This window comes from Oncorhynchus tshawytscha, unplaced genomic scaffold (assembly GCF_018296145.1).
Source record: "Oncorhynchus tshawytscha isolate Ot180627B unplaced genomic scaffold, Otsh_v2.0 Un_contig_237_pilon_pilon, whole genome shotgun sequence".
Taxonomy (NCBI): domain Eukaryota; kingdom Metazoa; phylum Chordata; class Actinopteri; order Salmoniformes; family Salmonidae; genus Oncorhynchus; species Oncorhynchus tshawytscha.
Window position 1 is genome coordinate 180,692 of NW_024609779.1, and position 24,593 is coordinate 205,284.

The 24,593-nt window shown below is 42.7% G+C and overlaps 1 protein-coding gene across 1 annotated transcript in view; it reads right to left on the reverse strand.

Annotated features, from left to right (window-relative positions):
- The window catches only part of fam117ba (family with sequence similarity 117 member Ba), a 45,924-nt gene extending 25,200 nt beyond the window's left edge, over positions 1-20,724 (reverse strand). Inside the window, 9 exon segments of the mRNA XM_042317964.1 lie at positions 2,703-2,823; positions 2,928-3,111; positions 3,113-3,142; positions 3,273-3,416; positions 9,028-9,141; positions 16,355-16,438; positions 16,820-16,972; positions 19,993-20,550; positions 20,704-20,724. Coding sequence (XP_042173898.1) covers positions 2,703-2,823; positions 2,928-3,111; positions 3,113-3,142; positions 3,273-3,416; positions 9,028-9,141; positions 16,355-16,438; positions 16,820-16,972; positions 19,993-20,550; positions 20,704-20,724 — 1,409 coding nt within the window.
- Positions 20,725-24,593: the final 3,869 nt, after the last annotated feature.

Below are 24,593 nucleotides of genomic sequence, written 5' to 3' on the forward strand. Positions count from 1 at the left end.
ATGTACTGTAACATCAGAGTGGGGTTATATGTTGTACCGCACGGCAAGCGGTACCAGAGCGCCAAGTCTAGGTCCAAGAGGCTTCTTAGCTTCTACCCCCAAGCCATAAGACTCCTGAATAGCTAATCAAATGGCTACCCAGACTATTTGCATTGTCCCCCCCACCCCCTCTTTTACACTGCTGCTACTCTCTGTTTGTTATCTATGCATAGTCACTTTAACTCTTCCTACATGTACATATTACCTAATCACCTCGACTAACCTGTGCCCCCGCACATTGACTCTGTACCGGTACCCCCTGTATATAGCTTCCACATTGACTCGGTACCGGTACCCCCTGTATAGAGCCTCCACATTGACTCGGTACCGGTACCCCCTATATATAGCTTCTACATTGACTCTGTACCAGTACCCCCTGTATATAGCCTCCACATTGACTCTGTACCGGTACCCCCTGTATATAGCCTCCACATTGACTCTGAACCGGTTCCCCCTGTATATAGCCTCCACATTGACTCTGTACCGGTACCCCTGTATATAGCCTGGGATGGAACTTGGGTTGGGACGGGACATGGGATGGGACTTGGGTTGGGATGGGACTTGGGACGGGACTTGGGTTGGGATGGGACTTGGGATGGGGGTTGGGATGGGACTTGGGTTGGGACTTGGGACGGGGGTTGGGATGGGATGGGACTTGGGATGGGACTTGGGATGGGATGGGACTTGGGACAGGACTTGGGATGGGACTTGAGACGGGACGGGACTTGCGGCAGAACAGCTGCTTCATGAAAACTCATAATAATGTTAGCTACTACAGTAGCTATCTAGCTAGCGTCTGTTTGAAGCATACGGCCAAAGATAATTTGATTCAGCATTGTTCGTGCAGCACTAGGTAGGTAGGTAGCTGGGCTCGGTTTCCCAAAAGCATCTTAAGACTAAGTTCATGGTTAGAACCTTCGTAAGGAGCATTGTTACATCTCAGAGCTGTTTCCCAAAACCATTGTTGCTAATGTTGCACTTGAAAATGCTTGTTATTTACCGACTTCATCAGACCACTCGTAGAACAGCTGCGTCGTTAGATGCTCCCCCTACGCATCACTTTATATACAGAGGATCTCAGCTAAACAAGTTAATCTGTCTCTCTGTGACCCCCAATCACTTCGGTACGAAGTTGACTACAAATACAAAGCTGCCAATGTCTTTGCAATTGAACAAGCAAATAAATAGATGCTTCAAATGAAAACCGACTGTAGTGAATAAGGGGTTAGGGTTGGGGCTAACCCTCCAAGGGGTTAGGGTTGGGGCTAACCCTCCAAGGGGTTAGGGTTGGGGCTAACCCTCCAAGGGGTTAGGGTTGGGGCTAACCCTCCAAGGGGTTGGGGTTAACCCTCCAAGGGGTTGGGGTTGGGGTTAACCCTCCAAGGGGTTAGGGTTGGGGTTAACCCTCCAATGGGTTAGGGTTGGGGCTAACCCTCCAATGGGTTAGGGTTAACCCTCCAAGGGGTTGGGGTTGGGGCTAACCCTCCAAGGGGTTAGGGTTGGGGTTAACCCTCCAAGGGGTTAGGGTTGGGGCTAACCCTCCAAGGGGTTAGGGTTGGGGTTAACCCTCCAAGGGGTTAGGGTTGGGGCTAACCCTCCAAGGGGTTAGGGTTGGGGTTAACCCTCCAAGGGGTTAGGGTTGGGGATAACACTCCAAGGGGTTAGGGTTGGGGCTAAACCCTCCAATGGGTTAGGGTTGGGGTTAACCCTCCAAGGGGTTGGGGTTAACCCTCCAAGGGGTTAGGGTTAACCCTCCAAGGGGTTAGGGTTGGGGTTAACCCTCCAAGGGGTTAACCCTCCAAGGGGTTAGGGTTGGGGCTAACCCTCCAAGGGGTTAGGGTTGGGGTTAACCCTCCAAGGGTTTAACCCTCCAAGGGGTTAGGGTTGGGGCTAACCCTCCAAGGGGTTAGGGTTGGGGTTAACCCTCCAAGGGTTTAACCCTCCAAGGGGTTAGGGTTGGGGCTAACCCTCCAAGGGGTTAGGGTTAACCCTCCAAGGGGTTAGGGTTGGGGTTAACCCTCCAAGGGGTTAGGGTTGGGGCTAACCCTCCAAGGTGTTAGGGTTGAGTGTTGCAGTCATTTCAGTTGCTGTAGTAGCTGACGTGTATAGTTTTGAGTTGTCCGCATACATAGAAACTCTGTCTTTACTCAAAGTCAGTGGCATGTCGTTAGTAAAAAAATTTAAAAGCAAGGGGCCTAAACAGCTACCCTGGGGAATTCCTGATTCTAACTGGATTATATTTGAGAGGCTTCCATTAAAGAACATCCTCTGTGTTCTGTTAGACAAGTAACTCTTTATCCACATTATAGCAGGGGGTTAGTAAAGCCATAACACATGTTTTTCCAGCAGCAGACTATGTTCAATAATGTCAAAAGCTGCACTGAAGTCTAACAAGACAGTCCCCACAATCATTTTATCATCAACTTCTCTCAGCCAATCCTCAGTCATTTGTGTAAGTGCTGTGCTTGTAAGTGCTTGTTGACATTTAGGGTCAGGGTTAGGGTGTACTCTCACAGCCCTCAGGACGTATAGGGTTAGGGTTAGAGGTTAAGGTGTACTCTCACAGCCCTCAGGACATTTAGGGTCAGGGGTTAGGGGTTAAGGTGTACTCTCACAGCCCTCAGGACGTTTAGGGTCAGGGGTTAGGGTTAGGCTGTACTCACAGTGACTCCTCAAAGACCTTGACCTTCTCACAGCCCTCCGGCGGCTCCCTCTTGAACATGTAGCTGTTGTTGGGCTTCGGAGACGCTGCATACTTCGGGAGAGGTGAGCAGGGACCCAGTTCTGAGGGACAGACAGAGAGAGAGAGAGAGAGAGCGAGAGCAGGTCAGTCACAATATTCAGGGTGAGGGGGGGACAAAGCTATGGAAATGTGTGTGTGTGTGTACCTTTCTCCTCTGCGGGGTAGGGGCTGCCTCCTCCCATATCGTTGAGGATGGTGAGGTAGGAGGGAGAGATGGAGTCGGGCCGGCTGCTGCTGTTGCTATGCTTACCGCCACCGAGGCCCCCTCCTGAGGGGGTCTGTGTGTCAATGCTTCGGGTGGAGCTGCTGCGCTGGGGGGGAGGGGTGGGGGGCACGGTGCCCGTCTGGGACATCTTGGGGCTGAACCCAAAGCACACATAAATAACAACAGTTGGTGTGTGTGTGTGTGTGTGTGTGTGTGTGTGTGTGTGTGTGTGTGTGTGTGTGTGTGTGTGTGTGTGTGTGTGTGTGTGTGTTAACAAGGACTCACAATAATAACCTCATCTCGTAGTTGTGGTGTGTCACGGATGATGATGCGTTCAATCTCCTGGTTGAGACCCTCCACACTGTTCCTGAAGCGAGGCGCCGTCGACTTGGGGACGGGGATCAGGATGGTCTTATTGGGCATCTGGGCCTTACATACAGACAGGGGAAAGGTTAATGGTAGAGTTAGGGTTAACCCTTAGGGATGGGGGTTAGGGTTAACCCTTAGAGATGGGGTTAGGGTTAACCCTTAGGGATGGGGTTAGGGTTAACCCTTAGAGATGGGGGTTAGGGTTAGGGTACTCCCTATAACTAAAGGTTAGGGTTAGGGTACTCTCTATAACTAAAGGTTAGGGTACTCTCTGTAACTAAAGGTTAGGGTTAGGGTACTCTCTGTAACTAAAGTATAGGGTACTCTCTGTAACCCAAGGTTAGGGTTACGGTACTCTCTGTAACTAAAGGTTAGGGTACTCTCTAACTAAATCTTAGGGTACTCTCTGGAACTAAAGGTTAGGGTACTCTCTGTAACTAAATGTTAGGGAACTCTCTGTAACTAAAGGTTAGGGTTAGGGTACTCTCTATAACTAAAGGTTAGGGTACGCTCTGTTACTAAATGTTAGGGTTAGGGTACTCTCTGGAACTAAAGATTAGGGTACTCTCTGTAACTAAATGTTAGGGTACTCTAACTAAAGGTTAGGGTACTCTCTGTAACTAAAGGTTAGGTTACTCTCTATAACTAAATGTTAGGGTACTCTCTAACTAAAGGTTAGGGTACTCTCTGTAACTAAAGGTTAGGTTACTCTCTACAACTAAAGGTTAGGGTACTCTCTGTTAGAAAAGGTTAGGGTACTCTCTGTAACCTAGTCTCTGTAACTAAAGGTTAGGGTACTCTCTGTAACTAAAGGTTAGGGTACTCTCTGTAACAAAAGGTTAGGGTTAGGGTACTCTCTATAACTAAAGGTTAGGGTACTCTCTGTAACTAAAGGTTAGGGTGCTCTCTGTAACTAAAGGTTATGGTAGTCTCTGTAACTAAAGGTTAGGATACTTTCTGTAACTAAAGGTTAGGGTACTCTTTATAACTAAAGGTTAGGGTGTTCTCTGTAACTAAAGGTTAGGGTACTCTCTGTAACTAAAGGTTAGGGTACTCTATGTAACTAAAGGTTAGGGTAATCTATATAACTAAATGTTAGGGTATTGTCTGTAACTAAAGTATAGGGAACTCTAACTAAAGGTTAGGGATAGGGTACTCTCTGTAACTAAAGGTTAGGGTACTCTCTGTAACTAAAGGTTAGGGTGCTCTCTGTAACTAAAGGTTAGGGTTCTCTCTGTAACTAAAGGTTAGGGTGCTCTCTAACTAAAGGTTAGGGTACTCTTTATAACTAAAGGTTAGGGTACTGTCTGTAACTAAAGTATAGGGAACTAACTAAAGGTTAGGGATAGGGTACTCTCTGTAACTAAAGGTTAGGGATAGGGCACTCTCTGTAACTAAAGGTTAGGGTACTCTCTGTAACTAAAGGTTAGGGTACTCTGTAACTAAAGGTTAGGGTACTCTCTGTAATTAAAGTTTAGGGTTAGGGTACTCTCTGTTACTAAAGGTTAGGGTTAGGGTACTCTCTGTAACTAAAGGTTAGGGTACTCTCGAACTAAATGTTAGGGTTAGGGTACTCTCTGTAACTAAAGGTTAGGGTACTCTCTGTAACGAAAGGTTAGGGTTAGGGTACTCTCTAACAAAAGGTTAGTGTACTCTCTAACTAAATGTTAGGGTGCTCTCAATAACTAAAGGTTATGGTACTCTCTGTAACTAAAGGTTAGGGTACTCTGTGTAACTAAAGGTTAGGGTACTCTCTGTAACTAAAGGTTAGGGTTAGGGTACTCTCTGTAACTAAAGGTTAGGGTACTCTCTGTAATTAAAGTTTAGGGTTAGGGTACTCTCTGTTACTAAAGGTTAGGGTTAGGGTACTCTCCGTAACTAAAGGTTAGGGTACTCTCTAACTAAATGTTAGGGTTAGGGTAACCTCTGTAACTAAAGGTTAGGGTACTCTCTGTAACGAAAGGTTAGGGTTAGGGTACTCTCAAACAAAAGGTTAGTGTACTCTCTAACTAAATGTTAGGGTGCTCTCTGTAACTAAAGGTTAGGGTACTCTCTGTAACTAAAGGTTAGGGTTAGGGTACTCTCTGTAACTAAAGGTTATGGTTAGGGTACTGTCTGTTACTAAAGGTTAGGGTACTCTGTAACTGAAGGTTAGGGTGCTCTCTGTAACTAAGGTTTAGGGTTAGGGTACTCTGTTACTAAAGGTTAGGGTTAGGGTACTCTCTGTAACTAAATGTTAAGGTACTCTCTGTAACTAAAGGTTAGTGTACTTTCTGTAACTAAAGGTTAGGGTACTCTCTGTAACTAAAGGTTAGTGTACTCTCTGTAACTAAAGGTTAGGGTACTCTCTGTAACTAAAGGTTAGGGTACACTCTGTAACAAAAGGTTAGGGTTAGGGTACTCTCTATAACTAAAGGTTAGGGTACTCTCTAACTAAAGGTTAGGTTACTCTCTATAACTAAAGGTTGGGGTACTCTCTAACTAAATGTTAGGGTTAGAGTACTCTCTGTAACTAAAGGTTATGGTAGTCTCTGTAACTAAAGGTTAGGATACTTTCTGTAACTAAAGGTTAGGGTTCTCTCTGTAACTAAAGGTTAGGGTGCTCTCTGTAACTAAAGGTTAGGGTACTCTCTGTAACTAAAGGTTAGGGTGCTCTCTGTAACTAAAGGTTAGGGTACTCTCTGTAACTAAAGGTTAGGGTACTCTCTGTAACTAAAGGTTAGGGTAATCTATATAACTAAATGTTAGGGTACTGTCTGTAACTAAATTATAGGGAACTCTAACTAAAGGTTAGGGATAGGGTACTCTCTGTAACTAAAGGTTAGGGTACTCTCTGTAACTAAAGGTTAGGGTACTCTCTGTAACTAAAGGTTAGGGTACTCTCTGTAACTAAAGGTTAGGGTACTCTCTATAACTAAATGTTAGGGTACTCTCTGTAACTAAAGGTTAGGATACTCTCTGTAACTGAAGGTTAGGGTGCTCTCTGTAACTAAGGTTTAGGGTTAGGGTACTCTGTCACTAAATGTTAGGGTTAGGGTACTCTCTAACTAAATGTTAAGGTACTCTCTGTAACTAAATGTTAGGGTACTCTCTGTAACTAAAGTTTGGGGTTAGGGTACTCTCTGTTACTAACGGTTAGGGTTAGGGTACTCTCTGTAACTAAAGGTTAGTGTACTCTCTGTAACTAAAGGTTAGTGTACTTTCTGTAACTAAAGGTTAGGGTACTCTCTGTAACTAAAGGTTAGTGTACTCTCTGTAACTAAAGGTTAGGGTACTCTCTGTAACTAAATGTTAGGGTACTCTCTGTAACTAAAGGTTAGTGTACTTTCTGTAACTAAAGGTTAGGGTACTCTCTGTAACTAAAGGTTAGTGTACTTTCTGTAACTAAAGGTTAGGGTACTCTCTGTAACTAAAGGTTAGTGTACTCTCTGTAACTAAAGGTTAGGGTACTCTCTGTAACTAAATGTTAGGGTACTCTCTGTAACTAAATGTTAGGGTACTCTGTAACTAAATGTTAGGGTACACTCTAACTAAAGTTTAGGGTACTCTCTGTAACTAAAGGTTAGGGTACTCTCTGTAACTAAAGGTTAGGGTTAGGGTACTCTCTGTAACTAAAGTTTAGGCTACTCTCTGTAACTAAAGTTTAGGGTACTCTCTGAAACTAAAGTTTAGGGTACTCTCTGTAACTAAAGGTTAGGGTACTCTCTGTAACTAAAGGTTAGGGTACTCTCTGTTACTAAAGGTTAGGGTACTCTCTGTTACTAAAGGTTAGGGTTAGGGTACTCTCTGTAACCTAAGGTTAGGGTACTCTCTGTAACCTAGGGTTAGGCTAGTTTCTGTAACTAAATGTTAGGGTACTCTCTGTAACTAAAGGTTAGGGTACTCTCTATAACTAAAGGTTAGGGTTAGGGTACTCTCTGTAACTAAAGGTTAGGGTACTCTCTGTAACTAAAGGTTAGGGTACTCTCTGTAACTAAAGGTTAGGGTACTCTCTGTAACTAAAGGTTAGGGTACTCTCTGTAACTAAGGTTTAGGGTTAGGGTACTCTGTTACTAAAGGTTAGGGTTAGGGTACTCTCTGTAACTAAATGTTAAGGTACTCTCTGTAACTAAAGGTTAGGGTACTCTCTGTAACTAAAGGTTAGGGTTAGGGTACTCTCTGTAACTAAAGTTTAGGCTACTCTCTGTAACTAAAGTTTAGGGTACTCTCTGAAACAAAAGTTTAGGCTACTCTCTGTAACTAAAGGTTAGGGTACTCTCTGTTACTAAAGGTTAGGGTACTCTCTGTTACTAAAGGTTAGGGTTAGGGTACTCTCTGTTACTAAAGTTTAGGCTACTTTCTGTAACTAAAGGTTAGGGTTAGGGTACTCTCTCTAACTAAAGGTTAGGGTTAGGGTACTCTCTGTAACTAAAGTTTAGGCTACTCTCTGTAACTAAAGGTTAGGGTACTCTCTGTAACTAAAGGTTAGGGTTAGGGTACTCTCTGTAACTAAAGTTTAGGCTACTCTCTGTAACTAAAGTTTAGGGTACTCTCTGAAACTAAAGTTTAGGCTACTCTCTGTAACTAAAGGTTAGGGTACTCTCTGTTACTAAAGGTTAGGGTACTCTCTGTTACTAAAGGTTAGGGTTAGGGTACTCTCTGTTACTAAAGTTTAGGCTACTCTCTGTAACTAAAGGTTAGGGTTAGGGTACTCTCTGTAACCTAAGGTTAGGGTACTCTCTGTAACCTAGGGTTAGGCTAGTTTCTGTAACTAAATGTTAGGGTACTCTCTGTAACTAAAGGTTAGGGTACTCTCTATAACTAAAGGTTAGGGTTAGGGTACTCTCTGTAACTAAAGGTTAGGGTACTCTCTGTAACTAAAGGTTAGGGTACTCTCTGTAACTAAAGGTTAGGGTACTCTCTGTAACTAAGGTTTAGGGTTAGGGTACTCTGTTACTAAAGGTTAGGGTTAGGGTACTCTCTGTAACTAAATGTTAAGGTACTCTCTGTAACTAAAGGTTAGGGTACTCTCTGTAACTAAAGGTTAGGGTTAGGGTACTCTCTGTAACTAAAGTTTAGGCTACTCTCTGTAACTAAAGTTTAGGGTACTCTCTGAAACAAAAGTTTAGGCTACTCTCTGTAACTAAAGGTTAGGGTACTCTCTGTTACTAAAGGTTAGGGTACTCTCTGTTACTAAAGGTTAGGGTTAGGGTACTCTCTGTTACTAAAGTTTAGGCTACTTTCTGTAACTAAAGGTTAGGGTTAGGGTACTCTCTGTAACCTAAGGTTAGGGTACTCTCTGTAACCTAAGGTTAGGGTTAGGCTAGTTTCTGTATCTAAATGTTAGGGTACTCTCTGTAACTAAAGGTTAGGGTACTCTCTATAACTAAAGGTTAGGGTTAGGGTACTCTCTGTAACTAAAGGTTAGGGTACTCTCTGTAACTAAAGGTTAGGGTACTCTCTGTAACTAAAGGTTAGGGTACTCTCTGTAACTAAAGGTTAGGGTACTCTCTGTAACTAAAGGTTAGGGTACTCTCTGTAACTAAGGTTTAGGGTTAGGGTACTCTGTTACTAAAGGTTAGGGTTAGGGTACTCTCTGTAACTAAATGTTAAGGTACTCTCTGTAACTAAATGTTAGGGTACTCTCTGTAACTAAAGCTTAGGGTACTCTCTGTAATGGTGCTCAGGTTACCTGTGACTGGATGATGGCAGCATGACTCCCGTTGAAGGGGGACCTGCGGTCCTTGTCCCTGCGGTGACGACTGCTGCGCTTACTGCGCTGGAGTTGCTGTCGCAATTTAGCAATCTGGAGGAGGGAAGAGTTACTGGGTTAGGGGGTGTATTGATAGGATGTTGTTGTCTTTACCACTAAGACGTGGAGAGTTGTCACTGCGGAGTGTCACTACGTTGTAACTATGTGGAGTGTCACTATGTTGTCACTGTGGAGTGTCACTATGTTGTCACTATGTGGAGTGTCACTATGTTGTAACTATGTGGAGTGTCACTATGTTGTCACTGGAGTGTCACTATGTTTTTATTATGTGGAGTGTCACTGTGTTGTAACTATGTGGAGTGTCACTATGTTGTCACTATGTGGAGTGTCACTATGTTGTCACTATGTGGAGTGTCACTATGTTGTAACTTTGTGGAGTGTCACTATGTTGTCACTATGTGGAGTGTCACTATGTTGTCACTGTGGAGTGTCACTATGTTGTCACTATGTGGAGTGTCACTGTTGTCACTATGTGGAGTGTCACTATGTTGTTATTATGTGGAGTGTCACTGTGTTGTCACTATGTGGAGTGTCACTATGTGGAGTGTCACTGTTGTCACTATGTGGAGTGTCACTATGTTGTCACTATGTGGAGTGTCACTATGTTGTCACTATGTGGAGTGTCACTATCTTGTCACTATGTGGAGTGTCACTATGTTGTTATTATGTGGAGTGTCACTATGATGTCACTATGTTGTTATTATGTGGAGTGTCACTATGTTGTCACTATGTGGAGTGTCACTATGTTGTCACTATGTCGTCACTATGACGTCACTATGTGGAGCATCACTATGTTATTATGTGGAGTGTCACTATGTTGTTACTATGTGGAGCATCACTATGTGGAATGTCACTATGTGGAGTGTCACTATGTTGTCACTATGATGTCACTATGTTGTCACTATGTGGAGCATCACTATGTGGAGTGTCACTATGTTGTTATTATGTGGAGTGTCACTGTGTTGTAACTATGTGGAGTGTCACTATGTTGTCACTGTGGAGTGTCACTATGTGGAGTGTCACTATGTGGAGTGTCACTATGTTGTCACTATGTGGAGTGTCACTATATTGTTATTATGTGGAGTGTCACTGTGTTGTAACTATGTGGAGTGTCACTATGTTGTCACTATGTGGAGTGTCACTATGTTGTCACTATGTGGAGTGTCACTATGTTGTCACTATGTGGAGTGTCACTATGTGGAGTGTCACTATGTTGTAACTATGTTGTAACTATGTGGAGTGTCACTATGTTGTCACTATGTGGAGTGTCACTATGTTGTCACTATGTGGAGTGTCACTATGTTGTCACTATGTGGAGTGTCACTATGTTGTCACTATGTCACTATGTTGTCACTATGAGTGTCACTATGTTGTCACTATGTGGAGTGTCACTATGTTGTCACTATGTGGAGTGTCACTATGTTGTCACTATGTGGAGTGTCACTATGTTGTCACTATGTTGTCACTATGTTGTCACTATGTGGAGTGTCACTATGTTGTAACTATGTTGTAACTATGTGGAGTGTCACTATGTTGTAACTATGTGGAGTGTCACTATGTTGTCACTATGTGGATTGTCACTATGTGGAGTGTCACTATGTTGTAACTATGTGGAGTGTCACTATGTTGTCACTATGTGGAGTGTCACTATGTTGTCACTATGTGGAGTGTCAATATGTTGTCACTATGTGGAGTGTCACTATGTTGTCACTATGTGGAGTGTCACTATGTTGTCACTATGTGGAGTGTCACTATGTTGTCACTATGTGGAGTGTCACTATGTTGTCACTATGTGGAGTGTCACTATGTTGTCACTATGTGGAGTGTCACTATGTTGTAGTTGTCACTATGTGGAGTGTCACTATGTTGTCACTATGTGGAGTGTCACTATGTGGAGTGTCACTATGTTGTCACTATGTGGAGTGTCAATATGTGGAGTGTCACTATGTTGTCACTATGTGGAGTGTCAATATGTGGAGTGTCACTATGTTGTCACTGTGGAGTGTCAATATGTTGTCACTATGTGGAGTGTCACTATGTGGAGTGTCAATATGTTGTCACTATGTGGAGTGTCACTATGTGGAGTGTCACTATGTTGTCACTATGTGGAGTGTCAATATGTTGTCACTATGTGGAGTGTCACTATGTTGTCACTATGTGGAGTGTCACTATGTTGTCACTATGTTGTTATTATGTGGAGTGTCACTATGTTGTCACTATGTGGAGTGTCAATATGTGGAGTGTCACTATGTTGTTATTATGTGGAGTGTCACTATGTGGAGTGTCAATATGTTGTCACTATGTGGAGTGTCACTATGTTGTCACTATGTGGAGTGTCACTATGTTGTCACTATGTGGAGTGTCACTATGTTGTCACTATGTGGAGTGTCAATATGTGGAGTGTCACTATGTTGTTATTATGTGGAGTGTCAATATGTTGTCACTGTGGAGTGTCACTATGTTGTCACTATGTGGAGTGTCACTATGTTGTCACTATGTGGAGTGTCACTATGTTGTCACTATGTTGTTATTATGTGGAGTGTCACTATGTTGTCACTGTGGAGTGTCACTATGTTGTCATTATGTGGAGTGTCACTATGTTGTCATTATGTGGAGTGTCACTATGTGGAGTGTCACTATGTTTTTATTATGTGGAGTGTCACTGTGTTGTAACTATGTGGAGTGTCACTATGTTGTCACTATGTGGAGTGTCACTATGTTGCCACTGTGGAGTGTTACTATGTTGTCACTATGTGGAGTGTCACTATGTGGAGTGTCACTATGTTGTCACTGTGGAGTGTCACTGTGTTGTAACTATGTGGAGTGTCACTATGTTGTCACTATGTGGAGTGTCACTATGTTGCCACTGTGGAGTGTTACTATGTTGTCACTATGTGGAGTGTCACTATGTGGAGTGTCACTATGTTGTCACTGTGGAGTGTCACTGTGTTGTCACTATGTGGAGTGTCACTATGTTGTTACTATGTGGAGTGTCACTGTGGAGTGTCACTATGATGTCACTATGTTGTTACTATGTGGAGTGTCAATATGTTGTCACTATGTGGAGTGTCACTATGTTGTCACTATGTGGAGTGTCACTATGTTGTCACTATGTGGAGTGTCACTATGTTGTCACTATGTGGAGTGTCACTATGTTGTCACTATGTGGAGTGTCACTATGTTGTCACTATGTGGAGTGTCACTATGTTGTAACTATGTGGAGTGTCACTATGTTGTCACTATGTGGAGTGTCAATATGTTGTCACTGTGGAGTGTCACTATGTGGAGTGTCACTATGTGGAGTGTCACTATGTGGAGTGTCACTATATTGTTATTATGTGGAGTGTCACTGTGTTGTAACTATGTGGAGTGTCAATATGTTGTCACTGTGGAGTGTCACTATGTGGAGTGTCACTATGTGGAGTGTCACTATGTGGAGTGTCACTATATTGTTATTATGTGGAGTGTCACTGTTGTAACTATGTGGAGTGTCACTATGTGGAGTGTCACTATATTGTTATTATGTGGAGTGTCACTGTTGTAACTATGTGGAGTGTCACTATGTGGAGTGTCACTATGTTGTCACTATGTGGAGTGTCACTATGATGTCACTATGTTTTCACTATATTGACCTCTCACTACTGGCCGGTGTTATTATGTGGAGTATCGCTATGTTGTCACTACTGGTCGGTGTTATTATGTGGAGTATCACTATGTTGTCACTACTGGTCGGTGTTATTATGTGGAGTATCACTATGTTGTCACTACTGGTCGGTGTTATTATGTGGAGTATCACTATGTTGTCACTACTGGTCGGTGTTATTATGTGGAGTATCACTATGTTGTCACTACTGGTCGGTGTTATTATGTGGAGTATCACTATGTTGTCACTACTGGTCAGTGTTATTATGTTGTCAATATGTTGTCATTATGTTGTCACTATGTTGTCAATATGTTGTTATTATGTTGTCATTATGTTGTTAATATATTGTTACTATGTTGTTATTATGTTGTCACTATGTTGTCACTATGTTGTTATTATGTTGTCACTATGTTGTCATTATGTTGTTATTATGTTGTCACTATGTTGTTATTATGTTATTATGTTGTAACTATTGTCACTGTTGTTATTATGTTGTCAATATGTTGTTATTATGTTGTCAATATGTTGTTATTATGTTGTCAATATGTTGTTATTATGTTGTCACTATGTTGTTATTATGTTGTCACTATGTTGTTATTATGTTGTCACTATGTTGTTATTATGTTGTCACTATGTTGTTATTATGTTATTATGTTGTCACTATGTTATTATGTTGTCATTATGTTGTTACTATGTTGTTATTATGTTGTCACTATGTTGTTATTATGTTATTATGTTGTCACTATGTTATTATGTTGTCATTATGTTGTCAATATGTTATTATGTTGTCACTATGTTATGTTGTTATTATGTTGTCACTATGTTGTTATTATGTTGTCACTGTTGTTATTATGTTGTTATTATGTTGTCACTATGTTATTATGTTGTCATTATGTTGTTATTATGTTGTTATTATGTTGTCACTATGTTATTATGTTATTATGTTGTCAATATGTTATTATGTTGTCACTATGTTATTATGTTATTATGTTGTCAATATGTTATTATGTTGTCACTATGTTGTCATTATGTTGTCACTATGTTATTATGTTGTCACTGTTATTATGTTGTCACTGTTGTTACTATGTTGTCAATATGTTGTTACTATGTTGTCAATATGTTGTTACTATGTTGTCAATATGTTGTCACTATGTTGTTATTATGTTGTCACTATGTTGTTACGATGTTATTATGTTGTCACTATGTTGTTATTATGTTGTCACTATGTTGTCACTATGATGTTGTCACTATGTTATTATGTTGTCATTATGTTATTATGTTGTCACTATGTTATTATGTTGTCACTGTTGTTATTATGTTGTTATTATGTTGTCATTATGTTGTTATTATGTTGTCACTATGTTGTTATTATGTTGTCACTATGTCATTATGTTGTTATTATGTTGTCAATATGTTATTATGTTGTCACTTATGTTGTCACTATGTTATTATGTTGTCAATATGTTGTTATTATGTTGTCACTATGTTGTCACTATGTTGTTATTATGTTGTCACTATGTTATTATGTTGTCACTATGTTGTCATTATGTTATCACTATGTTGTTACTATGTTGTCATTATGTTGTCACTATGTTGTTATTATGTTGTCACTATGCTGTCATTATGTCACTGTTGTCACTATGTTGTTACTATGTTGTCACTGTTGTTATTATGTTGTCAATATGTTGTTATTATGTTGTCACTATGTTGTTATTATGTTGTCACTATGTTATTATGTTGTCACTATGTTGTCATTATGTTGTCACTATGTTGTCACTATGTTGTCATTATGTTGTCAATATGTTGTTATTATGTTGTCACTATGTTATGTTGTTATTATGTTGTCACTATGTTGTTATTATGTTGTCACTATGTTGTTATTATGTTGTTATTATGTTGTCACTATGTTATTATGTTGTCATTATGTTGTTATTATGTTGTCACTATGTTGTTATTATGTTGTCAATATGTTGTTATTATGTTGTCACTATGTTGTTATTATGTTGTCACTATGTTGTTATTATGTTGTCACTATGTTGTCATTATGTTGTCACTATGTTATTATGTTGTCACTGTTGTTACTATGTTGTCAATATGTTGTTACTATGTTGTCAATATGTTGTCAATATGTTGTTATTATGTTGTCACTATGTTGTTACGATGTTGTCATTATGTTATTATGTTGTCACTATGTTGTTATTATGTTGTCACTATTATTTGTTATTATGTTGTCAATATGTTGTTATTATGTTGTCACTATGTTGTTATTATGTTGTCACTATGTTGTTATTATGTTGTCACTATGTTGTTACTATGTTGTCACTATGTTGTCACTATGTTGTCATTATGTTGTCACTATGTTGTCATGTTGTTATTATGTTGTCACTATGTTGTTATTATGTTGTCACTATGTTATTATGTTGTCACTATTATTATGTTATTATGTTGTCACTATGTTGTTATTATGTTGTCACTATGTTATTATGTTGTCACTATGTTGTTATTATGTTGTCACTATGTTGTTATTATGTTGTCACTATGTTGTTACTATGTTGTCACTATGTTGTCACTTTGTTGTCATTATGTTGTCACTATGTTGTCATTATGTTGTCACTATGTTATTATGTTGTCACTGTTGTTACTATGTTGTCAATATGTTGTTACTATGTTGTTATTATGTTGTCACTATGTTGTTACGATGTTGTCATTATGTTATTATGTTGTCACTATGTTGTCACTATGTTGTTATTATGTTGTCACTATGTTATTATGTTGTCATTATGTTATTATGTTGTCACTATGTTGTTATTATGTTGTCACTGTTGTTATTATGTTATTACTATGTTATTATGTTGTCATTATGTTGTTATTATGTTGTCACTATGTTGTTATTATGTTGTCACTGTTGTTATTATGTTATTATGTTGTCACTATGTCATTATGTTGTTATTATGTTGTCAATATGTTATTATGTTGTCACTGTTATGTTGTCACTATGTTGTTATTATGTTGTCAATATGTTGTTATTATGTTGTCACTATGTTGTCACTATGTTGTTATTATGTTGTCACTATGTTATTATGTTGTCACTATGTTGTCATTATGTTGTCACTATGTTGTTACTATGTTGTCATTATGTTGTCACTATGTTGTTATTATGTTGTCACTATGCTGTCATTATGTCACTGTTGTCACTATGTTGTTACTATGTTGTCATTGTTATTATGTTGTCATTATGTTGTCACTATGTTGTTACTATGTTGTCATTATGTTGTCACTATGTTGTCATTATGTTGTCACTATGTTGTTATTATGTTGTCACTATGTTGTCATTATGTTGTCACTATGTTGTTATGTTGTCACTATGTTGTTATTATGTTGTCACTATTGTTATTATGTTGTCATTATGTTGTCATTATGTTGTCATTATGTTGTCATTATGTTGTCATCATGTTGTCACTATGTTATTATGTTGTCAGTATCTAAAGGCAGAGACTGAACAGTGTGACTAACCTCTTTGAGCTGGTCGATGTTATTATGTTGTCATTATGTTGTCAGTATGTTGTCACTATCTAAAGGCAGAGACTGAACAGTGTGACTAACCTCTTTGAGCTGGTCGGTGCTCCCGCAGGAGGCCGATCTCTTGTGGCTCCCCCGCCTCCTCTCATCCGCCCAGGCCCTGGGGGTCTGACACCACAGAGAGAGGTGAGATGCATGAATACAAACACACACACACACACTGGGGTCTGACACCACAGAGAGAGGTGAGATACATGAATACAAAACACACACACACACACACACACACACCCTGGGTGTCTGACACCACAGAGAGAGGTGAGATGCATGAATACAAACAGACACACACCTTGGGGGTCTGACACCACAGAGAGAGACAGGTGAGATGCATGAATACACACACACACACACACCTTGGGGGTCTGACACCACAGAGAGAGACAGGTGAGATGCATGAATACACACACACACACACACCCTGGGGGTCTGACACCACAGAGAGAGGTGAGATACATGAATACAAACAAAAACACACACACACACACTCACCTGAGTGGCCTTGTCCCTCATGCAGGGAGTGTGGTGGGCGTGGCTTCCGTCCTGAGGCCGGGGACCAATAAGGTAAGAGCCAAGGAGCGTGCCCAGTAGGGGCCACAGTTGGGAGGAGCCAGAGGAAGTGGGAGGAGCTGAATCAGCTGCTCTCTGCAGAAAGACAGGAAGAGAAGAAGAGAGGGGAAAATAAGAAATACATTTCATTCTAACACAATAGCAAGATTTGTTTGTAAACAGCCTTTGTGTTTGTAAACAAACAGCTGAGATGCTCAGTCTGAGGCAGGTGCCCCACTGATGTAACCCATCAATACAATAAACACTCACCATCCAACCCATATCAACCCTAACCCATCATACAGACCATCCAACCCAGCCATATCAACCCTAACCCATCATACAGACCATCCAACCCAGCCATATCAACCCTAACCCATCATACAGACCATCCAACCCTGCCATATCAACCCTAACCCATCATACAGACCATCCAACCCAGCCATATCAACCCTAACCCATCATACAGACCATCCAACCCAGCCATATCAACCCTAACCCATCATACAGACCATCCAACCCAGCCATATCAACCCTAATACATCATACAGACCATCCAACCCATATCAACCCTAACCCATCATACAGACCATCCAACCCATATCAACCCTAACCCATCATACAGACCATCCAACCCATATCAACCCTAACCCATCATACAGACCATCCAACCCATATCAACCCTAACCCATCATACAGACCATCCAACCCAGCCATATCAACCCTAACCCATCATACAGACCATCCAACCCAGCCATATCAACCCTAATCCATCATACAGACCATCCAACCCAGCCATATGAACCCTAACCCATCATACAGACCATCCAACCCAGCCATATGAACCCTAACCCATCATACAGACCATCCAACCCAGCCATATCAACCCTAACCCATCATACAGACCATCCAACCCAGCCATATCAACCCTAACCCATCATACAGACCATCCAACCCATATCAACCCTAACCCATCAAGACCATCCAACCCAGCCATATCAACCCTAACCCATCATACAGACCATCCAACCCAGCCATATCAACCCTAACCCATCATACAGACCATCCAACCCAGCCAAATATCAACCCTAACCCATCATACAGACCATCCAACCCATATCAACCCTAACCCATCATACAGACCATCCAACCCAGCCATATCAACCCTAACCCATCATACAGACCATCCAACCCAGCCATATCAACCCTAACCCATCATACAGACCATCCAACCCAGCCATATCAACCCTAACACATCATACAGGACCATGCCCCAGGACTACCTGACATGATGACTCCTTGCTGTCCCCAGTCCACCTGGCCATGCTGCTGCTCTAGTTTCAACTTCCACCTGACTGTGCTGCTGCTCCAGTTTCAACTGTTCTGCCTTATTATTATTTGACCATGCTGGTCATTTATGAACATTTGAACATCTTGGCCATGTTCTGTTATAATCTCCACCCGGCACAGCCAGAAGAGGACTGGCCACCCCACATAGCCTGGTTCCTCTCTAGGTTTCTTCCTAGGTTTTGGCCTTTCTAGGGAGTTTTTCCTAGCCACCGTGCTTCTACACCTGCATTGCTTGCTGTTTGGGGTTTTAGGCTGGGTTTCTGTACAGCACTTTGAGATATCAGCTGATGTACGAAGGGCTATATAAATAAATTTGATTTGATTTGATACAGACCATCCAACCCATATCAACCCTAACCCATCATACAGACCATCCAACCCATATCAACCTTAACCCATCATACAGACCATCCAACCCAGCCATATGAACCCTAACCCATCGTACAGACCATCCAACCCAGCCATGTCAACCCTAACCCATCATACAGATCATCCAACCCAGCCATATCAACCCTAACACATCATACAGACCATCCAACCCATATCAACCCTAACCCATCATACAGACCATCCAACCCATATCAACCCTAACCCATCATACAGACCATCCAACCCATATCAACCTTAACCCATCATACAGACCATCCAACCCAGCCATATGAACCCTAACCCATCGTACAGACCATCCAACCCAGCCATGTCAACCCTAACCCATCATACAGACCATCCAACCCAGCCATATGAACCCTAACCCATCGTACAGACCATCCAACCCATCCATGTCAACCCTAACCCATCATACAGACCATTCAACCCAGCCATATCACATCAATACAATATACACTAACCATCCAACCCAGACATATCAACCCTAACCCATCATACAGACCCTCTGTTCCCCTTACCCTGTCTCCTCTACCCCCTGTTCCCTCTACCCCCTGTCTCCTGTACCACCTGTCTCTTCTACCCCCTTTACCCGGTCTCCTCTACCCCCTGTCTCTTCTACCCCCTTTACCCGGTCTCCTCTACCCCCTGTCTCCTCTACCCCCTGTCTCCTCTACCCCCTTTACCCGGTCTCCTCTACCCCCTGTTCCCTCTACCCCCTGTCTCCTCTACCCCCTTTACCCGGTCTCCTCTACCCCGTCTCCTCTACCCCCTTTACCCGGTCTCCTCTACCCCCTGTCCCCTCTACCCCCTGTTCCCTCTACCCCCTGTCCCCTCTACCCCCGTCTCCTCTACCCCATCCCCATTACCCGGTCTCCTGCCCCCTCTATCCTGTCTCCTCTACCCCATCCCCATTACCCGGTCTCCTGCCCCCTCTATCCTGTCTCCTCTACCCCCTGTGCCCTCTACCCTGTTTCAATTCAGAAACAAGCTGAGTCTGCTGTTATTGTCATGCTGCTCAGATTAACCCTAATACAAGAGAGAGCTGGTCCAGGAGAGAAGCTATATTTGGCAGCAGAGCCCTCCCTTTCCCTCAGAACCAAGCATCACTGTTGCTGTGGGACCAAGGCACTTCATACTGTATATCTGGATCCAAACACAAACCAGATGCCAACAATGTGCTCTCTCTTTTTCTCTCCCTCTCTCTCTCTGCAGGACCACACTCTTAAACATTGGACAACATGTTACAGTAGTCATCACTATTAAGAACACACAGCCATAATCAAGAGAAGATAAATGATAAATATATGATCAATGCCGACCGGTGCATTCATTAGCGGTAGTATTATCGGTTTGATAATCAGATCCAGTGATTGGCTCACCTGTGAAGAGGCCTTGTGATGGAGGATACGTGCCCAGCAGCGAGGCGAGAGATGAGACCTGCCGCTAACCTGGAGACGAGACAGGGGGGGATCAGGGGGAGGAACCGGGAGAGGGCGACAGCGGAGCAGAGATGTCGGAGACGGAGACGACAGACACAAACAAGCAGTAATGAACAGATGGCTCGTGGATGCGCATAGAGAGGTTGCTATGGGCGTTGCTGTAGCCTGCCTGCTGAAACGCACGGTGTTGTTGATGATGAGGATGAACAGTCCGTTTTGTCGTGATGGTGAAAATATATCATCCGATGAAAATATTTCAGGTAGCGAGGATCCACGTTGCAGATTAGCGCGAAGAATATCAGGGAAATAACAAATAACAGGGCTGGGGATGGAAGATCCTTTGCTTGCAGAGCGGAGAGAGACCGTCACAGCGGATCCGTGCGTGGCTTTGTCGTAGCGAGTCACCACGCTGCTCGTGCTGATGCTGCAGTTGCTAGGGCGCGTGGTGCAGATGATCTCCACGAACCAAGGCGCGCGTGTGCGGGGCGATGCATAGACCTACCGTATAAATAACAGTGCGGTGGTTTCCATGCGGTCTAAAACCCACCGGTCTATATGGGTTTAACAGTCAGGGAACGGATTATTTTCAATTACAGAACGAAAACAGGGCCTGAAATCAAATAGACTTTGAGGCAGTTGTCAGCATCACACAATATAACGGATACAGTCCATGAACCTGGGGTTCGGTCAGGCTCACTTAGGGAAACTATGTCTCAGTGATTTTTCTGAAGGTCTATGTGCCTAGAGTTGGAAAATGTGTGATAGAAGTGCAGCAATGGTAGTATGTATGTGATAACGCGTGGTTTATCCCTCCATCCCATACATCTTTCCCACAGGGATTTTACCCTCGGACAGGAACAAAACGCTGGTTTTATCCCTCCATCCCATACATCTTTCCCACAGGGATTTTACCCTCGGACAGGAACAAAACGAACACATTGATACATTTTAAACCAAGTTTGACAAGTGGTTCTGAAAGGTCATGAAATTACCTTTCAAATGACATATAATATAACCAACATTGAAAGCACCAGCTACAACAAGCCTATTGTTTAAACATCGCTCATATTGTGCCATTGACATTAGAAGGTTGGAAGGATAACCATAGAATTCCATGTAATGGGCAGCTGTGTGTTTGGATCGTAACTTCCTGTGATAGAGGCACCACGTTGCACAAGCACAGCTGTGTGTTTGGATCGTAACTTCCTGTGATAGAGGCACCACGTTGCACAAGCACAGCTGTGTGTTTGGATCGTAACTTCCTGTGATAGAGGCACCACGTTGCACAGCTGTGTGTTTGGATCGTAACGTCCTGTGATAGAGGCACCACATTGCACAAGCACAGCCTCCAGTATTTATGCTGCAGTAGTTAATGTGTCGGGGGGCTAGGGTCAGTTTGTTATATCTGGAGTACCTCTCCTGTCCTATTCGGTGTCCTGTGTGAATCTAAGTGTGCGTTCTCTAATTCTCTCTTTCTCTCTCTCTCTCTCTCGGAGGACCTGAGCCCTAGGACCATGACCCAGGACTACCTGACATGATGACTCCTTGCTGTCCCCAGTCCACCTGGCCGTGCTGCTGCTCCAGTTTCAACTGTTTTGCCTTATTATTATACGACCATGCTGGTCATTTATGAACATTTGAACATCTTGGCCATGTTCTGTTATAATCTCCACCCAGCACAGCCAGAAGAGGACTGGCCACGCCACATAGCCTGGTTCCTCTATAGGTTTCTTCCTAGGTTTTGGCCTTTCTAGGGAGTTTTTCCTAGCCACCGTGCTTCTACACCTGCATTGCTTGCTGTTTGGGGTTTTAGGCTGGGTTTCTGTACAGCACTTTGAGATATCAGCTGATGTATGAAGGGCTATATAAATAAATTTGATTTGATTTGATTAGCTGTGTGTTTGGATCATAACTTCCTGTGATAGAGGCACCACGGTGCACAAGCACAGCTGTGTGTTTGGATCGTAACTTCCTGTGATAGAGGCACCACGTTGCACAGCTGTGTTCGGATCGTAACTACGAGCTGTCCAGTGACACGAGCTGAAACCCAGCTACGAGCTGTCCAGTGACACGAGCTGAAACCCAGCTACGAGCTGTCCAGTGACACGAGCTGAAACCCAGCTACGAGCTGTCCAGTGACACGAGCTGAAACCCAGCTATGAGCTGAAACCCAGCTACGAGCTGAAACCCAGCTACGAGCTGAAACCCAGCTACGAGCTTTCCAGTCACACAAGCTGAAACCCAGCTACGAGCTGAAACCCAGCTACGAGCTGATACCCAGCTACGAGCTGTCCAGTGACACGAGCCTACCAGACTAGCTAAATACCAGCTATGCTTGCGTCGAGCAACACTGAACCAAATCAAATCAAATTGTATTGGTCACATACACATGGTTAGCAGATGTTATTGGTCACATACACATGGTTAGCAGATGTTATTGGTCACATACACATGGTTAGCAGATGTTAATGCGAGTGTAGCGAAATGCTTGTGCTTCTAGTTCCGACCGTGCAGTAATATCTAACAAGTAATCTAACAATTTCACAACAACTACCTAATACACACAAGTGTAAAGGAATGAATAAGAATATGTACATAAAATATATGGATGAGCGATGGCCGAACGGCATAGGCAAGATGCAGTAGATGGTATAGAGTACAGTACATACATATGAGATGAGTAATGCAGGGTATGTAAACATTATATAAAGTGGCATTGTAAATTGACTCGTGATACATTTACTGCCAGGTCGCAGTTGGAAATGAGAACCTGTTCTCAACTGGCCTACCTGGTTAAATAAAGGTAAAAAATAAAATTACATCCAATTTTTTATTAATAAAGTGACTTGGGTCAGTATGTTGGCAGCAGCTACTAAATGTTAGTGGTGGCTGTTTTACAGTCTGATGGCCTTGAGATAGAAGCTGTTTTTCAGTGTCTCGGTCCTTGCTTTGATGCACCTGTACTGACCTCGCCTTCTGGATAATAGCGGGGTGAACAGGCAGTGGCTCGGGTGGTTGTTGTCCTTGATGATCTTTTTGGCCTTCCTGTGACATCGGGTGGTGTAGGTGTCATGGAGGGCAGGTAGTTTGCCCCCGTGCATGAAAGCCCCAGCTGTTCTGGATGAGTGTGTGCTTATGCACTCTGTAGCCAAGGTGAGTTAGACCTTTAATAAACAGGTTAACATTCACAAGGCTGCAGGGCCAGACGGGTTACCAGGACGTGTACTCAGAGCATGTGCTGACCAGCTCTGAGTACACGTCCTGGTAACCTGTCTGGCCCTGCAGCCTTGTGAATGTTAAGCCCCCCCTCGTCTGTTCTATCCTGCCGATGCAGCGTGTATCCCGCTAGCTAAATATCCATGTCGTCATTCAGCCACGATTCCGTGAAGCATAGGATATTACAGTTTTTGATGTCCCATTGGTTGGATATTCGTGATCGTACCTCGTCTAGTTTATTGTCCAATGATTGCACGTTGGCGAGTAATATTGACGGTAACGGCAGCTTTCCTAGATGTCCTGATATCGAGAAGCTCTTTGTTTAATCCGAGGTGGGTGATCGCTGTCCTGATATCGAGAAGCTCTTTGTTTAATCCGAGGTGGGTGATCACTGTCCTGATATCGAGAAGCTCTTTGTCTAATCCGAGGTGGGTGATCGCTGTCCTGACATCCAGAAGCTCTTTGTCTAATCCGAGGTGAGTGATCGCTGTCCTGACATCCAGAAGCTCTTTGTCTAATCCAAGGTGAGTGATCGCTGTCCTGATATCTAGAAGCTCTTTGTCTAAAACGAGGTGAGTGATCGCTGTCCTGATATCCAGAAGCTCTTTTCTGACATGAGATATGGTTGCAGAAACATTATGTACAAAATCATTTACAAATATCGTGAAAAAAAACACAATTGGTTAGGAGACCGTAAAGCGGCAGCCATCTCCTCCGGCGCCATTTTCATTTTTGATAATCATCATCTAACAGGGGAAGGGAGATACCTAATCATCATCTAACAGGGGAAGGGAGATACCTAATCATCATCTAACAGGGGAAGGGAAGGGAGAGGAGATACCTAATCATCATCTAACAGGGGAAGGGAAGGGAGAGGAGATACCTAATCATCATTAACAGGGGAAGGGAAGGGAGAGGAGATACCTAATCATCATTAACAGGGGAAGGGAAGGGAGAGGAGATACCTTATCATCATCTATCAGGGGAAGGGAAGGGAGAGGAGATACCTAATCATCATCTAACAGGGGAAGGGAGAGGAGATACCTAATCATCATCTAACAGGGGAAGGGAAGGGAGAGGAGATACCTAATCATCATTAACAGGGGAAGGGAAGGGAGAGGAGATCCCTTATCATCTAACAGGGGAAGGGAGAGGAGATACCTAATCATCATCTAACAGGGGAAGGGAAGGGAGAGGAGATACCTAATCATCATTAACAGGGGAAGGGAAGGGAGAGGAGATACCTTATCATCATCTATCAGGGGAAGGGAAGGGAGAGGAGATACCTAATCATCATCTAACAGGGGAAGGGAGAGGAGATACCT